The following is a 19748-nucleotide window of genomic DNA, read 5'->3' on the forward strand; positions in this document are numbered from 1 at the left end:
ATTTGTGGCAAGAAAATAGTGATGTGGTGTGTAATCTCTCAATTTAGCCATTTTTATCACTTCCATGGGAAAACTTATTCCTAGCCATTAGCAGGGGACCTTTTCATAGCCATTTATCAGCAAGTGAGGATACCTAATAGAAAAGCATGTATTTGTCAAAATACATGGTTTCATATTATTTAAGGAGGCTGTGGTGCCTCTGTGGGAGGAATGGCTTGCTGTGGTTGCCATGTTTCTGGAATAACTGTTCTGTTCAACTGTGGCACAACCTCTCTTCCCCCTCAGGGAATTCCTAGAGAGCGCCATTGGCCGCTGAAGCAGAAGGAAAGTGTGTTCTTTGTACTTAGAGATTACTGAATTAATTACTTCAAGAAAATATAGGAAAGACTGATAATAACATATGTGCATATATGCCTTGGAAAGTACATTACAAACCCAGGTGATTTATTTACTTTACAGTGGAATTCTATAAAATGAAGCTCTCCACTTATTTATTGTGTCATATAGAGCTAAGCACAAGTACCAGGTGAATATTGGTTTTTTTGATGTGTACTATAAATAGTTGTCTTGCGTGTTACTGTATCTTACTCTATAGGTTTACTTTGAAAGCAAGAAAAACTTAAGTAAGAAACATAACAGTAATAATAACAGCAAAATAGATGAAAGAGCCCTTCTTGTAGATCCTCAGATACTGCTTTGCAGAGGGGCCATTTATCATTTTTAATTAAATAGCCTCATTAAATCATAAAATATGATGTGTTCTGGTATAAAAATATGTAAGGTATAAATTCTTTGAAATTTGTTATTTTACTATCATGTGAGCACAGGTTTATTAACTGTCAACAGTTATTTTATAGTTTTCATAACCGTGTTTTTTAAGACACTGCTGATTTTTTTTCTACAGTTTTTTGTGGTAGACTGGCATCCCAGAATAATTCAGTAAATCAGGCTTCCATTATAACACTGTCTGTTAACTAGGGATGAAAATCAAGATGCATTGGCAGCTCAGTTTGTTGAAACATCATTAATGATGTTTCAGTAAAAGCTAAATAAAATGGGGCCAGCAAAAATCATCCTGTGAACCACTCTCAGTTGCTTAAGTAAGATGTGCTTCTCTCAGTTGAAGATTACTCATTAGACTCATTTGGCTAGCATTAGAAAAAGACTGGAGCAAAGTTGCAGACAATATTGCTACCCTCAGTCACGTGGAAGTCACCTTGTCTAATGTATTTGATGTGGATTCTTGAATTCTCGTATAAGTGTGTACTTTCTAGCTGGTAGCTGTGTTGGTGAAGTTAAGGTGTCCCATCATTTCAGTTGTAGTTTGACTTTTTGTGAGTATTTGGCTTGATTTTCTTCTAAGCCTTGGAAGAATTTAAGGTAGGTTTTGGTTTTCATCCCACATATGTTTCATGCTTTTAAACTGAGTGAGGTGGAAATTGCAGTGATCATTACCACATGGTTAGATGCAATCTGGGGGATTTCTAAAATATACAGCATCATTTCATTTCTCTTCAGACATTAATGACTGCTTCTTCCACTCCTTATAATATCTTGCCTTTTTTTTTTTCTTCTTGATAATATATGTGTAAGCAGACACTTTCATAAAGAGCTTTTAAAAACAGCAAACCCACCAGTGATCACTAATAAACTGAGAGATTTGTGTGTGCTGGAACCTCCCTAACAGCAAGTAACCTGATGAACATGGCTATGTGTGCACCTGCAGGCTTGAGTTCCTGACCTATCCTTTTTTCTTCTTCTGCTCTCTGGCATGCTGTGCAGTGCTCCCTCTTAATCACTATGAAGGAAAGAAACACCTACTAGATTTCAAGAAAATTGAGGTGATTAAAGTTACAAGGTAAAATCCAAAATTCAGTAGTTTTACATTCTGTAAGTCAGCATTTTTTGGTAGTTGCCCCATCAGAATTGTTTGTAGTTAATTTCTCACTTTTTCATCACAAAGAAAGTAGAGAACAGGGATAAGGATAAGGTCAGCTGTCTTTTTCCTCTTCTCTGCATACTTCAGTTTAGCCATCTGGGGTGGTGTTTTGGGGTTTGTTGAAGATCACTCTGGTGTTTGGAAAATGTTCTATAATTGTAAAGTCTTCATGAGATTAAATTTTTAAAAGTTACTGAGGTCTAAGTGATACCAAATGGACCATCACAAAAAAATAATATTTAATGTGGCGTCTGCCATTAAAAAGAAGTTATCATAGAACGTGATACAACATTTTTCAGAATTTAGTGCTAGCAAGCACCAAGAAAGCCTTTGTGAGCAGACTGTAACTGATTACTGTGCATTGGGATGGCCTGTGGTCCAGGAGGCAAATGTGTGATGTGTAAAGGACAAAGCCTTTTGAAGGCTAAATAAACTCTGCATTCATTTGAGCTTTAATTAAATGCTGTATTTGTGGAGCTTTGAAAATAATTTGGAAATTTAAATTTTAATCTTATTTTTAAATGTCAGCATGAAGCATTAGTGAAAGTCAGCGTTTGTGTGTTTCTTGTATTGATCCCAGCTGAAAAAGGATGTCAGTGGCTGGAGGCAGCTGCCTTGCACACAGTGGTCACATCCTGAGTGCACAGCCACGTGTGGAGCTGTGCAGCACGGTGCCCCTCAGCTGCATCTAAGCCTGGGTGGAGCTCTGCTGTAAAAATGCTGGCTCTTCAGGGAGGGATTGTAGCACCTCAGAAAGCTTAATGTTTACATGTAATTTAGCAGTAAAACATCATCAGAAAATTAATATTACAGGCAAGAGAAATTTAAACCATTTTTTCAGATTGATTGCTGAAAATAGTGTCAAGTAACAATTGTGATTTTATGGCAGATTAATGATTTTGCACTTTAATTATGTATATCTATATATGTATGTGTGTGTGTATGGATACCAAAGCGGTATCCCTATCTCAGTTTATTATCAACAACACGTTTATGTGTGATTAGTATTAATGATTTCCCAATTATGCTAATATCAAATTTCTTTGCTCCTCAGTCAGTCAATGAAACATTGGCTAATTTCATATAGACTTCACAAATGAAGGAAATTTTGAAGGAAGAACTGACTATAGCATTTGTTATCAATAGGAAACATTGATTTGGCTTCTCATTCTCCTGCCCAAGATAATTTACAGGGTTTGTACAAAAAAAAAAGCCTATAGACTCTTGAATGGTGTACAGATCTGCAAGAGTTTGATAAAAAAGTTTATTTCAATCTATAGTTAGTCATTCAGTTTTAGAGGCAATATTCCTTGTGGGTTTTAAGTGAGAAGCCAAAGCAGGCCTTAATAAAATGTATTCAAATATAGTTTTAAATATTGGGTGGCTGCCACTGCCCCATTACAAATGCAATTTAAGTCTTTCATGCATGTGAAGAAAATTGATGCAATTTTTCAGTTTACATAACTTTTTATTGTGCTATATGGTTTTTATAAGTTCCATTAAAATCATACAGTTTATATAGCATGTATCTACTATATACTTAATAATTTATCTCTAACAGGTTATGGAAGACATTTCATTTGGAACAGAGGGTCATTTATCTGAGGTAAGTGTTTCCTAGGCAGTATAAAGTGGTGATATTGTAGAGAATTTTCTTTGTCTCAATTAGAATAAATGGCACTTGTGTTTATGGTGTTACCTTTGCTTAGAAATTGCACTTGTGTGTGCACTTGGAAAAAGCAACACAATCACAACTAGAGTGGGCCCATTCCTTTTTTTCTTTTTTTTTTCCATTGAAGGTAATGGTGTAATTGCTGAGTATTTCAGGGAGTTTATAGTTAAAACCTGTGCTAATATTTTTAACACATACCAACAACAGGATGAACACAAGGAAAAATAAGAACCAGTAATATTTAGCCAGCCCCAATGTAGCACTGTCATGATGCTTAGCCTGTTTTCTTGTGTGCCATTAAAAATACCTTTGAATTTATTTTTGAAGTATGCAAGCATAGTGCAGCAGAATACACAGTAATAGGAATTTCATCTAAACAAAAATACTGGATATTTGTAATTTTACAGAAATAACAAGATCTGAGAACCTAGTGCATGTATTTAAGAAAGCTAGGATAATTGAGTGACATGAGATGCATGGCCTATGAGAAAAACCTGCCAACATACGAAAAACTGTCTACCTAAAAACGAAGAGCTTAGGTAATAGATGTGTAAGGAGAGTTACCCTGGGTCTAAAAGCAGTACTGTTCCAGTCTGGTCCATTTGTATATCAGTGTGCCTTGGGTTGCAACTTACATAGTAAAGAAATTTAGTATCCAAGCATTGTGTCCAGCCAGCAAATAAATTACCTGTTCAAGTAACCCCCAGTTCACCTTCCATAACTGCATACATGCCTCCTGTCAAGTACAACTGACAAGGGCTCCAAACCAGGCAAATATTAAATAAATAAATAAATATTAAATTTAGGATAACTATTCCCACCAGTGAATCCAAAGACTGTGGAGCTGCTGGAATGATCCAGGAAGGATAATCTAACTGCAGCACCAAGCTCAGATTGTTGACTTTGTGTTCAAGGAGATTGTGACATGAGGGCACACCTAGGATAGACTGCTTGGCTGTGTGTGAGTTCAGCCTAAATAAAAACAGGAAGCCTTGAGAATGAAGGTGAACCTTGCAGAAAATGCATATGGCCTTTCTGATCAGTGAACTTTGCTGTGAATTATAGATAAACTGTGTGGCTACTTGTGTCCATGTATGACATGAAATAGGGACAGGGAAGCCGTGGGATAAAGGCAGCACAAAGCCCTACTGCCATCAGGGCAAAATACTGAGGGCATCAGAGGTCACAGGTGTACAGGGCTGCCACTGTAGAAGCGTGCACCAAGAGCTTTGTATCGTAAAGTTCTCATAAGCTTTCAAGGTTTTGGCAGAGGGGGACAAAAGTGCATGAAGAGAAAATAAAGCAACAATAGAAATAAAAGGAAAGGAAATAGGGTAGGAAGCCAGGCTCTACCACACTGCCACAGCTGGGCTGATGGTGACTTGTAGAGAGCTCTCCACCAAGCTCTGTGGGAGTGTCAGCAGCCTGTACCATGTCAAGGTTTTACCTAAATGTACCTTTGGTGCTCTGGTCCCCTAATTCGCTCTGGTCAGTCTCCTCACTCCCTGCAGGAGAGCGCCCAGTTAAGTCATTCCTGCATCTTAGTGCCTTGGGAACAGAGATGGGAATGAACAACACTAGGAACCACCTATAAATGAAACCCAGCTCTACTTACTCCTTGCACACCAGGGTGTGGACGCAGGAAAACAGTTTGGTACTTTTGTTTCTTTTTCCAAGTCCTGACCCACTGTGAATTTTTATTGACAAGTCAGTAAATAGCCTCATCCTCCCGCAGCAGGAGCTGGAATTGTCCCAGTGTAATTAAATGAGCCAGTGCAGTGTGTGCTCTCATTTTAGAAAGTCTGCAATTAGGGAATATCTTCAGTGTAGTAGGGATGAGAATAGGAAGACTGCTGTCAGGCCACAGCAGGTGCTGGAAGGCAGTGAAAAACTCTATTCCTGCAAAGATGCTTTTCCAGGGACACTCCTCTGTAGCTGTAATGGGAGATACACAAAGGGAAGAAATGCCAACCCCACTGTAATTCTGATGAGTCATTTAACACTCCCATGTGGAGAAGGGTTAGGAATCAGTTCAAGCAAAGGGAGTGTGGGAAAAGTATGTTATGGTGGGAAAGAGGTAGGTCACAGCTGGCTGGAAGGCTTTATGCCTAAATTGTTGGATATGAGAAAGTGGGGAGTGTGTTGTAGTGCTGAAGTCTCCTAAATATATATAACCACACTAATGTAACAAAGGAGCAGTCTGTAAGTGGAAGGTGATAAGGAGCAAAAGTAATTGGGAAACAGCCTTGATCCCTCTTCTGAGAGAAGTTAGATAGATACCTGCATTAAAGAAAAGCTCATCTAAACAAAATCAGGGAAGCAACAGGGGAATTTCTGTGGGACAAACTCTGTAGGAGGAGGATTCAGCAGATATTCTTTGGTACTGTCCAGAAGACATCAGGTTTATAGTGCAGCACCATCTTTTTTTGGTGCAGAAAAGTGCAGACACAGTCACAGACTATATCAGCAGTTTTTCAGTGGCTCAAAAGTTCTGACAAGGAAAGGACAAAAGTGTTTTTGAGTCTAGAAGCATATTGCTCAGTGTAAGTGTGAAGCAGCAAGACCTCTGAGCCCACTAAGCTACATTAAACAGGAGACATCTGAAATGGCAAGGGAGTTCAGGGATAAGTTAGATGCAAGTGAAAGGTGAAAGAAAGCATGGAAGGTGAAAGGTAAAGCACCTTTCTAATAGGAAAGGTGAATGAGAAAATAAATGAGATCAGAATTTTTTTTCTTCCTTATTCTCTGTGCTTTTGGTCTTTCTAAAGATTATAAGCTATGCCCAATTATGTAGTGCTCCTGGTATTCACTACCAGGTAGCAAGAGTAAAAGATCCAAAGGCAAATGAGATGTACTCAAGTGAGGCTAGACTGATGAAATTTCTCCTGAGCACATAGGAGCCAAGAAAAACAATCTCCAAACCATTAACAAGCTCCTTTGAAAACTCCTAGAGGAAGCTTGAAGTCCCAAGGGATCAGTAAAGGCAGACTTTGTGTTTGCCTTTAAAAAGGAGGTAGGCCAGGAGTTTATGTGCCAATCAACATAATTTCAATTAGGATTAGAGTTCCAAATGGTCTTGATAGATTGAAAGAATAGTCTGAAATCAATAAGAAGGGATATATTGAAAGACAGGTGCAAATTACATTTGAGGGAGGAAAAGAGTCGGAGTTATGTCTACAGATGGTAAATAGCAGCTAAATTGACAATACTGCAGAAAAAGAATCTAGGTTTGTAGTGGACTGCAAATATAGTGGGATTCATTACCTTCATTGTGTTGGAAGAAAGGCCAAATGTCACTCGCAGCCTCATTACTGGGAATGTCAGTTGTAAGACAGAAATAATTACTGTGCTTAGCTGAGAATGCCAAAGCCTCCAGAGGACTATGGCTCTAGTCTGGACATCTCCCTTTATGGAAGACAGGAACATGGTGAAGAAAAGACAGAAAGGAATAGAAATAAGAAGTTTAGAAGTCCTAGTCTGGTTGAAAGTCAAAGTCTTCAACCACATAAAGCATAATGCTATATAGGAGAACTATAGTTACTGTTGTGTGCCATGTAAGGGTAGAATGGAATGCAGCCATTTTGGTTTGTAGCAGGAGGAAAACCTGCTCACTGCAAGGGGACTTTGGCCCTGGAGCAGTCTCTGCCCTGCAACCAGAACCACCAGATCCCTGTCAGCTGCTAAGAGCCGTGCATGCAGACACCAGCTGAGGACAGTCATGGCAGGCTTGGTCACACTGCAAGTCACAGAGAGGCTCTGGTGCTCCCTGGCTGCTTCCTGGACAGCCTTGCTGGTGCTGGTCATGAGTAACATGCATTGTTCTCAGTGGCCTTTCTCATCTCCAACAGCTGCCCAGGACAATGCGCATGGGTCAGTAAAACTGGGATGCAGAGGAGGAACAAATTCTTTTGTTTGCTCCTCCCCTGCACTGTGGTCACCTCATGGCCATGCAGCTCATTTATCTAAGGGCATGTGCACTTAGCTTGCATGTGGCTGAAGCATCTGCTCAAACATGACAAATATAGATGGCTGCATTCTGTTTCCTAGCAATTAAAGATACATCATGGCCTAACATTCTGGAGTTTCAAGTGCTGACAATTGCCATTAACTTCTGCAAGGGTCAAGGGAAAGCATGCAGGATTTCTGTCAACTGTAGATCCCTGTTCTAAACCTTGTGCCATAATGTGAAGTATCTGCCTGCAAGGACACCTTTTTGTAGTTGTTATTTACGTTGCTATGAATTATTTTAACTATTATGTGGCCGAGGATGTATAGTGCACGTGAAAGAAATCTGGCTTTGACTCTGCAGAAGGTGTTCTAAAGCTTCTATTTTGTTTGGATTATGATATTGCTGCTTGGAAGTAAGGCAATGCCCTTTTACAAAAGTTCCTCTGTAGGAAGAATGAATTTTAAGGCTATATCTGGGAATCCTTCTTCTCAGCACAACCACCAAAGACTAATATAGACTCTAATCCTAAATAGAATTAAATTAATCTAGCTACTACAATGTCAATTCTTCTGTATAAAATTGCTAAACTGGATGGAAGAGCATAGGAAGTGTTTGTACTGGAAAAGCTGATCAAACATTTTCCTCAAGTGATGCTATCAAGGAGGTGTTGCTCATAGGTGGCTGTAATGTCTTGCAAAAGGGTAAAACAAAACACAGAAGATGAAAGTGGAAACCATTCCCTCTGCTCTTGATGCAATATGCTGATGTTACAGCAGTGCATTATCTGGAATGTTGTCTGTTTTTACCATTTCTTGCATCAGATGTTCACATCTTTGGGAAAGAATGAGAATTTCTACCTTGTCTGAGAAGCCAGAAGAATTTCACCTTAAAAACTAAATCACACCCATATTTGTGCTGTTTTCACCTGCTTAAGGATTTAGAGGGAAAAAAAAAAATCCAAGCCAGCTATATTCCCTGTTCAGAGAAAAATCCATAAAACTATATTACTCTCAGCTCTCTCCTGACTCCTGCTATCTCTCCCAGCTGCTTTCTAAAAGTGCCGTTAGAGCAAAAATAACCAAAGTCTTCAGACTTACAGCATCTTGTAGCATTGACATAACCTACCAGCTTGGATGAGTTGTATTTTATGAATAAGTTGAGCTTGAGGCAGAGTCCACTTTCCTCTCAGAGATATTGTTGATCAGTGTAAAGTGCCACTTTCCAACCAGGAGCTGTTCTGAATAGTTTGTGTATCACTGACAGGGGTTTTTCCTGCCTACATAGACAAATGTCAAATAAAAATGCTACCAATGATGTCACCAGGTCTGAAAGGCACTAAGAGAAATCTTTTCTATCTACTTCTCTGGGCTATCAAACCTTTTTAAAATGAGGGCCTGGAGGCAGAAGCTATGGAATTGGTTGAATACTTAGAATTATTGTTGTGTATTTTTGAAAGCACTGTGTTTCTTCCATTTCTGTTTTTACATTTATTCATATAAATTCTGGAAAATCATAATTTATATAATGGTTCTCCTGCATTTTTCACATGACACCTGGAAGTAAATTCCTGGGAGCTGATGCTTGTCTAAGGTGTTGGAGGAACTTCTCATTTCAACTAAAAATCCAGCTGGATTATGTAGGTACAGAAATAGTTCATTCATACACAATTACGGCTGTAATAAAGAGAAATTAAGCTGCATTATTAGGATTTAAAGAGTAATTAAATATAACTTCAATCTTACAGAGCTATTTTGGTTGCTCTGAAGTGCAGCCATAGCCATTTAGTTACGATTAATTTGGTTTCAAGTGTTTAAAGACCTAAACAAGTTTGATTTGACTTATTTATACTCTCAGATTTCCCTGCCTTCCCATATTTTTGTTATGATTGGTTACGTTTGCCTAATATTTATTGTTCTTTTACCGTAATTTCCAAAATAAACAAGATTTTGTTACATTATTAGGCAAGGCCTTATGTAGCCAAAACATGATCATTCAGGAGGAATACCCTGCAATTTTTCATATGCAGAGCTTTCTCTAAGTGGTCGTAATTTTAGATGTTGCTTTCAGAGTACCTGTTTGATTTATTCCAATTTAATGATTTGTTTAGCCTGAGCCCTAAGTTCTCTTGGACAACAGTCATCTGTTCTTGCATGTGTGTCCCAGAATGATTCCGTAAGAGCTTTCTACTGATACAAATGGCCTGGGTTGTCCCACTCCATTACAGCACATGGAGTCCTGCTGGTATGCTGAATAATAATTTAGTAGCTGGATGGAAGACTTTTTCCTCTTCTTCTGTCACTGGTCTTCAGAAAAAGACATTCCTAGTTGCTGCAAGGAGAGTGTTTATTTTCTCCTGCCATGCTCTCAGTTTAAAAACAATGGGTTTTTTTCACATCCACACATTCTGTGGGGTGCTGCTGTAGGTTCTTAGGTTTGTAATCCCTGGAAGTGGCAGCTCTGGTCCTGTGCACAGAGCCAGGGACTCTGTGCTCCTCTGTGTCTGAGCTGCAGGGGTTTGCAACATAACCTCGTAATCAACCTACCTGTCCTGGGCCTGAGCTGCAGCTGCTCCCAGTGGGATCTGCTGCATAACCATGTCTGGGAAAGGCCCAAGGAAAGCAGAAGGGTAAAGTTCAGTGCCATAACAGAGGATGTGCCAGCAAGAAGAGCTCTTCTGGCATTCGACCCCATGTATGCAATGTACTGTGAGATGCAAAGTGAAAGGATAGCACACAAATGACATCGGGTAAATGTGTTCACCAAAACTCAAACTGTTTCATAGTGGGCAGCATTCCAAAATGTATTAGCATGGTTTCTTTGGAAGGCCTTTGGCTGAAGGTTTGATTTCTTTAAACAACCACTGGTGTCTTATAGCAACTGGTAAGTGCAAAGAACCCCAAGTATTTTCTTCTTTGAGTAGAAAAATTTTCTGCAGATAGTATATGGCCACATTAGAAGCAGGCTTTACTAATGAGTGCACAGACTGGGTCTAGCAACAATCCAGCTTTCTGGATTCCAGCTGATGAATTACTCATTTTTTAAACATGGTTCTAGCAGAAGTTCATCTTGGCACCATGATATTTTTTTTACAAATAACCCCTGTCATTACTGTAGACAGCACTATGGTGCCATGGGAGGGAGAGGAAAGGCTTGTCTCAGAGCTGTGCAAATGGATTGATTTTTTTTCCTCTCTTCTCATATTTTCTGCTTATTTGGGTCATTTCTCAAAGTACTACTCAATGCAAAATATAAAAAATAGCAATTACCCTTGTGCAATGTATCTGAAAAAGACTTACGAGAAGGATTTTGAAATTGGTTTAAAATACTCAGTTTAAAATAGAAAAAGTATTTGCCATCTGTAAGTTCTAAGCAGAGAAATGTTATTTTTGAAAATTTAGCCTTGCTTAATGATAACTCAGTAAAAAAGTACAGTTTCATCTTTTAATCTCAAAGACTTTGATTTTACTTTTCTTTTACATTTTGTTTTACTGCTTGAGCAAAGTCCCTAAGTACTCTAGCCAGATTTTTCTTCAAAAATATAAGTACATTTAATGTGTATAAGAGTTACCAAAATGTTGCTGCTTGAAATATTTACATGACCTAAAAGTATAAATCATATTTACATGAACAACTTGAAATTTGGGTACCTTAATGAGTGGTAAGTGTGAGACTTCCCTCCCCTGCTGTGATGAGACAATGGGGGAGAAAGTTCAGAGTAGTTGTCTTCACACCCCAAATCATCTGCTGAAAGTGAGGTGGTGACTTTTTTTCTGCTGGGAAGAAAACTGAGACCACAAGCTCATTCCATTTCAGATTAATCACCAATTTATTATATAGAAACAGCTTTTCGTCCCTCTAATGGGAATTTGCTTTTAGGCAATGTCTTTGCACTGCAAAGTATCATATTCCCTTACTAGTATTTTGTTTTCCCTTTAATTTGATGCAAATTTGATGTAGAAAAGTGCAGTCAGCAGCAAACGTGCTTTCTTTTATTTTTCAACTTTCTGTAGGAGTTCTTCATATTTTCTGCAGAGTTGGGAGAAAAATGTGAAGCAATAAGTGAGAAATTGGTGCATCTGGAAGATCAATTGCAAAGTTCCACCTGCAGAGTTGATGAAGGAGTTATTCATATCCTTTTCTCTATAGCTATGGATACGTATCAATCTCAGTAAGTATGCACATGAAGTACTTGCCTGTCAGATCGGCATGGAGTGCTAGTTCTTAGTGTAGGTTAGATGCAGTAAGAATGGGAGAAATTATTGTCTTGCTGAAATGGGCATTTTTGTGTAGTAAGTTTTCCTATAATGCATATTTTTAAAAAAATTGATTTAAACAGAAGTTAGTTCTTTGTAAATTAAGATTGGGTACTAAAAAGCCTTTATTTTACTGTTAAAATCCTTTTGTTGGTAATGCTCATATAATTAAATACATAGCACACCAAAAGCTGCATCGATGTGAGTGTCCATGTGTCCGGTTTATCTCGGCTGTTTGAGGGGCCTGAAAGGCCCGGGGGTGGCCTTGAGCTGCCCGCGTATCGAAGGACGAGAAGAGGCTTCAGTTCTTCTTTCTGGTTTTATGTTTATTAATTGTTTATCTAAAAAATGTTCTTTCAGCCCAACAGAGATCCGCACAGCAGTCAGCCATGGGCACACTCTGTCCTGCCCTCCGGGCAGCCACGTATCTTTATACCCTTTGCTACGTGTACAATATTTATCATTTTTCCCCAATACCATCTATTCTTATAACTCGGTGTACTCTTAGTAATAACCAATAGAAAGGTGCCACCGTGGCCAAAGAAGATGGAGGAGAGGAGGAAGAAGGAGGAGGACAGGACACACCCCAATTCCTCCATCTTACTCCTCTAAACCCCCCTGTACATAAATCCTAAACCCTGTTTCTTACCCTCTAATTAGCTAATCTTTCCACCCTTCACCCCGGTGAGGCCCTCTTATCTTCATAAAGGTGTCGTCTCCCGTGTAGGGTCAAAGTCCTGCCACCAGGCACTTCTGGCAACATTCCAGGACTCCCGGGCCCCCCAAGGGTGGTCCCGGGGGCCCTGCATCCCAGGATTCAAATCCTGGGATCCCACATCTCCCCCTTCTGTTTGCCCCAAGAAACCCTCTTTTACAATCCGATTCATGGCATCTGGGACGACATGGATGAGGACTAGGAAAGCTATTACAACATAAAACCTTAAACTATTAAAACATAAAATCCTACCCTTAAAATTCTTCTCCAAATGGGAGAAATGTCAAAGAAATCTACCCTTAAAATTCCTCTCCAAATGGGAGAAATGTCAAAGAAATCTGCCAGCTGATCAATATATGATCCTTTGTCAGTTTCCCCTGTAATAGGTAAATTTATCCCATTGCCTATTGCAATTCAAGATCCCAAGGAGAAAACCCCCCAGAGTCTTTCGTTCTTATACAGAAATATTCAAGACCCCAAAGAGAAAACCCCCCCAGAGTCTTTCCGTTTCTCTTGTTTCTCTTCTAAGTTGTCCTTTGCAGTCTGCGTCTCGACTTTTGTCTGAGTATTCGTTTCTTCTTATATCTTGTTGAGGAAAAGGCATGTCGTGCACTTCGGTCATTCCCCCACGAGTGGCGCTGTCACCGGCCTCCGTGGCTGGGAGCCATGAACACAGCTGCCTCTCATTCAGCCGATTGTTGCTGTTTGCAAGCCTACTTGAGACCGGGGTTACCTGTTTTTTGATTCAACTGACAATAGGGTTAAAAAACACACAAGCCTCCCCGGGAGGGGAGAGGCTTGGGACCCCGAGGGTTTTTACCAAAGGCACCAAGTCTGGAGAGGGCCCCTCCTCGCCTGAGACGTCACCGGGGGTCTGGCCCGCCCCCGCCCGCGCTCGGCGCATGCGTGCTTTCCGAGCTGCTCTCTGTCTCTCCCGAGGTAATTTTTTCCTCTCCCTTTTTATTCCGCCTCTGAATTTTCCCCCTTCGGTCTGCCCCTGACTGTCTCCTCCTCCTCCGACGCTGTGTGTGTGTGTGGCCCTATGTCGGTGTGTGCGGCCGTCCCCGCCGGCACCCGCGCCCGCCGCAACTCGCTCCGGGATTTTTGCGTCACAACCGCGCGCCTCCTGCGTCTCACGGCAGCCTTTCTGGGATTGTGCAATTTCCCCTAATTTCGCTGCATGGGTCAGACGCCCTGGCGTTGGTTTGTGATTCTGCCCCGGGTTCTTGCGAGTTTTGCCTGCCGCGCGCGTTTCTGCTACCTTGCCGGCCCCCGGGGCCGCTGCACCCCCCGGCCCTGAGCTTAGCAAAGCCGTATCTGAACACGCGTCTTTTGTTTTTTCTTCAGCCGCGCTCCCCGCCTGCTCCGCCGCCGCGAGAAAGCGCCTCCCCTGATCCCTTTTTCTTCCCCCCCCTGCTCTCCCCCCTCGGTCCTGAGTCCTCCATGCTCTCTGGGCTTTCTGGACGCTTTTTGGGAGTTTCCCAGGGTTTCTGGGTTTTGGGACCGGGTGTTTTAATAATATTTCTTGCTCTTTTTTTTTCCAAGAGCATTTTCCACTCAGCCTTTTAAGGCCAGAGCTAATTTTTTCTTTCCTGGAGCCTTGCTCCCCCCTCTCTTTCAGAGAGTCCCCCCCCGGACGTCTGCTGCGTCTCGGGGTTATTTCTTCCTGGCCTTTTAAGGCCAGAGCTAATTTTTTCCGGAGTCCTGCTCCCCCCTCTTCCGAGGGCCCCCCCCCGGACGTCTGGTGCGTCTCGGGGGTTTTCCTCTCGGCCTTTTAAGGCCAGAGCTAATTAATTTTTGTATGTTTGTGTCACACCTTATAAGGTGGACAAAATTTCCCGTTGTTCCTGGGAAGGTGTGCCTCCCATGTTCTTATTTTCAGGCTTTCTTACCAAATCTGTCGCCAGAGCAGTCTGGACGTCTCGATCTGTCCAGCAGATCACGAGAGGTGGACCCAGGGCGCCTTCTGGTTCCAGTCCGGGCTGTTCTGCTACGAATTCTCTTCGGCAGAAACTGAGAGATGGAATTCTCAGTGACTGCTGGTTTTTTTTTTGCAGTCTCTGCTGGCTTTTTTTTTCTCTTCTTCTCTCTTTTTTTTTCTTCTTTTCAGGCTTCTTTCCTCAGGAGTTATCAGTGCTCTCCTGGGACCTCGTCTAAGATCGGAGCTGTTCCCTTCGGTCTTCTGGTCTTCAGGGCTTTGAGGGTGGTGGTGGTGCCCCCCCCGAAAGGTTGTGGTGGTCAGAGCCCACCCAGGGACGCCAAGTGTCCGGTTTATCTCGGCTGTTTGAGGGGCCTGAAAGGCCCGGGGGTGGCCTTGAGCTGCCCGCGTATCGAAGGACGAGAAGAGGCTTCAGTTCTTCTTTCTGGTTTTATGTTTATTAATTGTTTATCTAAAAAATGTTCTTTCAGCCCAACAGAGATCCGCACAGCAGTCAGCCATGGGCACACTCTGTCCTGCCCTCCGGGCAGCCACGTATCTTTATACCCTTTGCTACGTGTACAATATTTATCATTTTTCCCCAATACCATCTATTCTTATAACTCGGTGTACTCTTAGTAATAACCAATAGAAAGGTGCCACCGTGGCCAAAGAAGATGGAGGAGAGGAGGAAGAAGGAGGAGGACAGGACACACCCCAATTCCTCCATCTTACTCCTCTAAACCCCCCTGTACATAAATCCTAAACCCTGTTTCTTACCCTCTAATTAGCTAATCTTTCCACCCTTCACCCCGGTGAGGCCCTCTTATCTTCATAAAGGTGTCGTCTCCCGTGTAGGGTCAAAGTCCTGCCACCAGGCACTTCTGGCAACATTCCAGGACTCCCGGGCCCCCCAAGGGTGGTCCCGGGGGCCCTGCATCCCAGGATTCAAATCCTGGGATCCCACATCCATGCACCTGCATTTCCCAGCATGATTTATCTGAATTAGATGCTGCATTATTGACTCAGACTGTGTATATTGTCACCTGTAGTTTGGGGTTTTTTCTTTTTTAAAAAAATGGGCAATAGATGCCTCATGTGGCATCCTACACATTATAGTCTGCCTCTAACACTCCAGTGCAAGTAACCAGATGAGATATTGTCCTATGCCCACTTATCTCTTTCTGTGCTTTGTCTGTTTTTCTGAAGATTACTTAACCTTTATGAGGAATTCCTTGACTGTTATTTCAAAATTTAAGAACATGAAGTTTTGTTTCATTTGTAACTTTCATAGGAAAAACTTTCATAAAAGGGATTTTGTTCTTCTAAGAAAGGGCAAAGAAAATACGAACCAGTGAAGCTGAGGAAGATGAGAGTGCTGAGCTGGTTAGGTTTTAGTAGAGGAGAGGGGGCAGTCAAGAGGATCACGAAGAAAGAGAGATATGTTCAAAGTGCAGAGATTAGCAGAGGAGCCCTTGGAGACATCTGAATGTGAGTACGGGTGGTGATGGTGCTAGAAAGGACTCAGTTCCTGCTAAGAGAAGGTGAACAGTCCTACAGAGGATAGTTTAGAGAAAAGAGAATAAATAGTGTGTGGAAATACCACTGTGTTTTAAGTAATTTGGCATCTATTATAAGTCATTGCAGAATTCCTATTCCAGAAACTTTTCTTTAAAGGTAGCAGAAGGTTTCTTTAAAGGTGGCAGAAGGATAAAGTGCAAGGGGCAGAGAGAAGGAGGAATGGTGCTGAGGGAAGGGGATTTGGGTTGGAGGAGAGAAATCCAGTCAGTAATTTGTCACTATAAATGTTTCTTTTCAAAGCATTTCCATATACACACAGTATACAGAAAGATTATTCAACATTCTTTTTATTATACTTGCAGTGTTCATGCTTGGTTGCAGTTGTGTTTCCCCAGTGCATTTTTCTCAGAGCTGTATGGGTGTGTCTCGTGTGTGTGTGCAGAGCATCCAATTCCTTTCTCCCTTGCATGTATTTACTCTCAAATGAGCTTTCTCAGTGGCCCTTACAGAACACTGAGGGTTGGAGTTATAGGTGCTTTGCAGGGGACTTAAGTTAATATTCAAACTGAACAGTCACGTCTGATCATAGTTAAACTTTACTATGTAATGTGAAATAAGCTAGAAAACTGCATTTTTGTCCCCAGAAGATAGTACACTACATATAGGTGAAATAGTAGTGTTTCTTATGTTCTATGGAGTGTGCCTATTTCTTCACAGCTGTTGACACTGCAAGAGTTAGTTAAAAAATAGAATTAGTAATTGTAAATTTCAGGAGAGTTGTAGATGAGTCGCATTTTAAGCCACAGTTTTCTGATAGAGATCTGACTTCCCATATCAGTGAAATTCAACTCATGTTATCTAAATACAGAAATGCACAGTATGTGATATTCTGGTCCTAGCATGACCATCAGTCACAAAATAAGAAACCATGTTTAAAAAACAGAGATGTACAAAGAAGCAGTTCAGCAATTCAGCTACCCCTCATTAACATTAAGTTGCTATTTCAGAGGTAGTCCAGGTCAATGTGCATAAAATGTTACCATCTGGTACATATAATCACCGTGCTGCACTTCAAAAAGGAATGAGAAAAATAGCTACCATAGTGCTACAGACCTGTGGATTGGGTTTTTTTTTTTTTTAATATGAAGACTGCTCAGTGGCTATAAAATTTGCTTTCAATTTGCTTTCACTCATTGGTAACTTGCCTGTATTGCAGGAACTAGCACTAAGCTAAGAGACAACAATTAGCCTCAGTAGAGGAATTTATTTAATGGATTAATCTGTTGTTTGCATGGTAATCTATTTGGTTTTAGATAAAATAATTTCCTATCACAGATACTGGACAGTCATGCAGTTTTCATTAAAATCTGTGGACTCAGACCAGGAGCTTAAAGACCTGAAATAGTAATGAAAGCAGGATAAATTTTTCCAAGTTCATTCACTGGTTATTTTCACCCTTCCCATATTTCTCCCAAAAAAATGACTACACATAAATGTAACAAAATGTATTAGGTCGAAAATCTAACAGAGAGCTGCACAGATGTAAATTAGTCCTGTGGTCTGATTATTAAAATACTTCCAAAGACTCCACTGAGAAAAATAAATTCCTAATGCTCTTGAGCCATTTTCCAGTGTTTAGTGTATGTCATAGCTTTGATTAATAATTAAGTTTGTATTGGAAGAAAAAACCCAGATGTCATTGTTTTTCATTCTGTTTTGATGGCATAGCACTCTTAAATCAACCATGCTGCTCATCATAAGTGCCAGCACAACTTAAACAAAGGAGAAATCCAGTGACATTTCTTGGCCCTGAGTATAGGCACAGACCCACTTGCAATTCTAATTTATTGTTGAAATCTTTCATAAAAACCACTAAACTGCCCTTCTATATAAAAAGCATCAAACAACAGGGGCATATGACTGGATGTTAAAGTTCCCTGTAGCACAATGACATATTTGCTAAATTCTATAAAAATAAACCTGCAAAATATTCAGTTATGATTGATCATTAATGAGTGTATGAAAACAGGCCATATCATTAATTGGAAAAACCAAAGGATGAGAGGTGACTCATTATGGTGTCTGCAGAGCTGATGAGAGGTGTTACTTTCCTAACAGTAAAGGCCTGGAATTCCTACTAAAATTAAATGGAGCCTATATTGCAATTTCACAGTCATTTTTTGTTCTTAATGAGTAGTTACATTTTGATAGACAATTTGAATGCATGTAATAGTTCCTCTTGGTGGAAATGCTTTGTTGGAAGAAAACCTAGCTGTGGTATTATTACAAAAACAATCTTCTTTCCTGGCCCTAAAATGGGCATTTCAATCAGTTATTCTGAAAGCAGAATTTTGTGCCTAAACATAGGTTAGCAAAGTGACCTAATAAGTTTAATCATTCACCTTTATCCTGTAGCAGGCTCCCACACCAGTCTTGTTTTACACCAGAGCAGGTTTTCAACAGAATCATGTAAACTTTAGCCCTGTCTGTAGCTCAGTGGGAAATCTCACTCTGGGTGAACCTTTAAGAGGTTTTGGGATCCTCCAAGAGTTAGAGGTGGCAATGGCACCCTCTTTGATTTTATTTCAGATGACAGGAGGGTGAGCTTTTCCCACTGTGTGTCACACAGAGAATGGTTCCACTTGTATACTTTATGCTCTGATAGAGGTAGGTCAGTGTATTTCCACCCAGGTCCTGCAATTTCTTTGCCTTCCATTTTCTGTTGGAGGAAGCAATTGAAAGTAGATGATGTTCAGACCACTGAAGGGCTCCATTTTTCAATATGTAGCAGTCATTCTATTGCAGTTTTTTGTTTAGTAGTTTTTGCAGGAGTGTTTTGGGTTTTGCATGGGAGGGATATTATCTTAGTTTATAGAAATAATATTCATGGATATGAAGGAGGGCAACAGTAATCAAGGTGGTAATTTAGAAAATTCTAATTGGTTGCACTACTGCAAATACCCCTGAATTTTGTAAGGAGAAATTATGGATTTCCAAAGGTTGTTTTACTCTCTTTCTGTGACACCATACAGAAACAGCAAGGACTTGCTTAGTATCTTTCCCTTGCTCCCAAGGATGCTCTTCAAGAAGGCCAAAACCCAAGTCATTCAAAAGAGTTACTGAACTGTCTTGGCTCTTCACTGGTCCTTTGGCATGTAGCACACACAATCAAAGAATTATTTAGTTGGAAATGACCTTTTGAGATCGTCTGGTCCAACTCCTTGCTCAAGCAGGGTCACTTAGAGGTGGTTGTCCAGGATGCTGGCTGTGTTTTTGTTAATCCAGCCTAGGAGGCACCTTTGCCTCATGATGCATTGCTGGTGTAGAGTTTATTGCCCACCATGACCTCAATGTCCTTTTCTACAGAGCTGTTTTCCATCTGGCGTGGCCCCTCCATGGATGCTGGTGCCTGGGATTAGGGGTGACACTTGCAGTTAGGTGGTGGCACATTGAGCTGAACTTCTTTCTGCAGGCACTGTAGAGTTTGGCTTTTGGAAACAAACAGAATAGTTAACCAGGTTAGAAACAAGAAAAGACCCAACCAAAAACCTCTTTTTGATTATTTCTGTTCTTCAAGAACTAATTTCTTCTTCAGATGTCCAAAAACTGCAGTTATTTTCTGAAATCCCATTGGCCTTTATCTCAGAGCAGTAGTAGTTCTTCATTGTCCTTCCAATGTCTTTTATCTTATAATATGTACTCTCAGTTTCCAACCTTTCCTATAGGAAGACAACGGATCCATAACATCTACGTTTTGTCTCTTTTCCCTGAACATCTGGGC

General features: G+C 40.7%; 1 protein-coding gene across 6 annotated transcripts in view; it reads left to right on the top strand.

The window, feature by feature from the left end:
* The window catches only part of DISC1 (DISC1 scaffold protein), a 189461-nt gene that overhangs the window by 164175 nt on the left and 5538 nt on the right, over nt 1-19748 (top strand). For 5 of the 6 annotated variants that reach the window (XM_074537482.1, XM_074537478.1, XM_074537479.1 and 2 more), the window contains 2 exons: nt 3501-3545; nt 11571-11687. In XM_074537482.1, coding sequence (XP_074393583.1) covers nt 3501-3545; nt 11571-11687 — 162 coding nt within the window. Of the gene's footprint in view, nt 1-1782; nt 1859-3500; nt 3546-11570; nt 11688-19748 lie in introns of those variants that run through there. The other variant, XR_012579569.1, reaches the window with a different exon arrangement.

Source organism: Zonotrichia albicollis, chromosome 3 (assembly GCF_047830755.1).
Source record: "Zonotrichia albicollis isolate bZonAlb1 chromosome 3, bZonAlb1.hap1, whole genome shotgun sequence".
NCBI classification, from domain to species: Eukaryota; Metazoa; Chordata; class Aves; order Passeriformes; family Passerellidae; genus Zonotrichia; species Zonotrichia albicollis.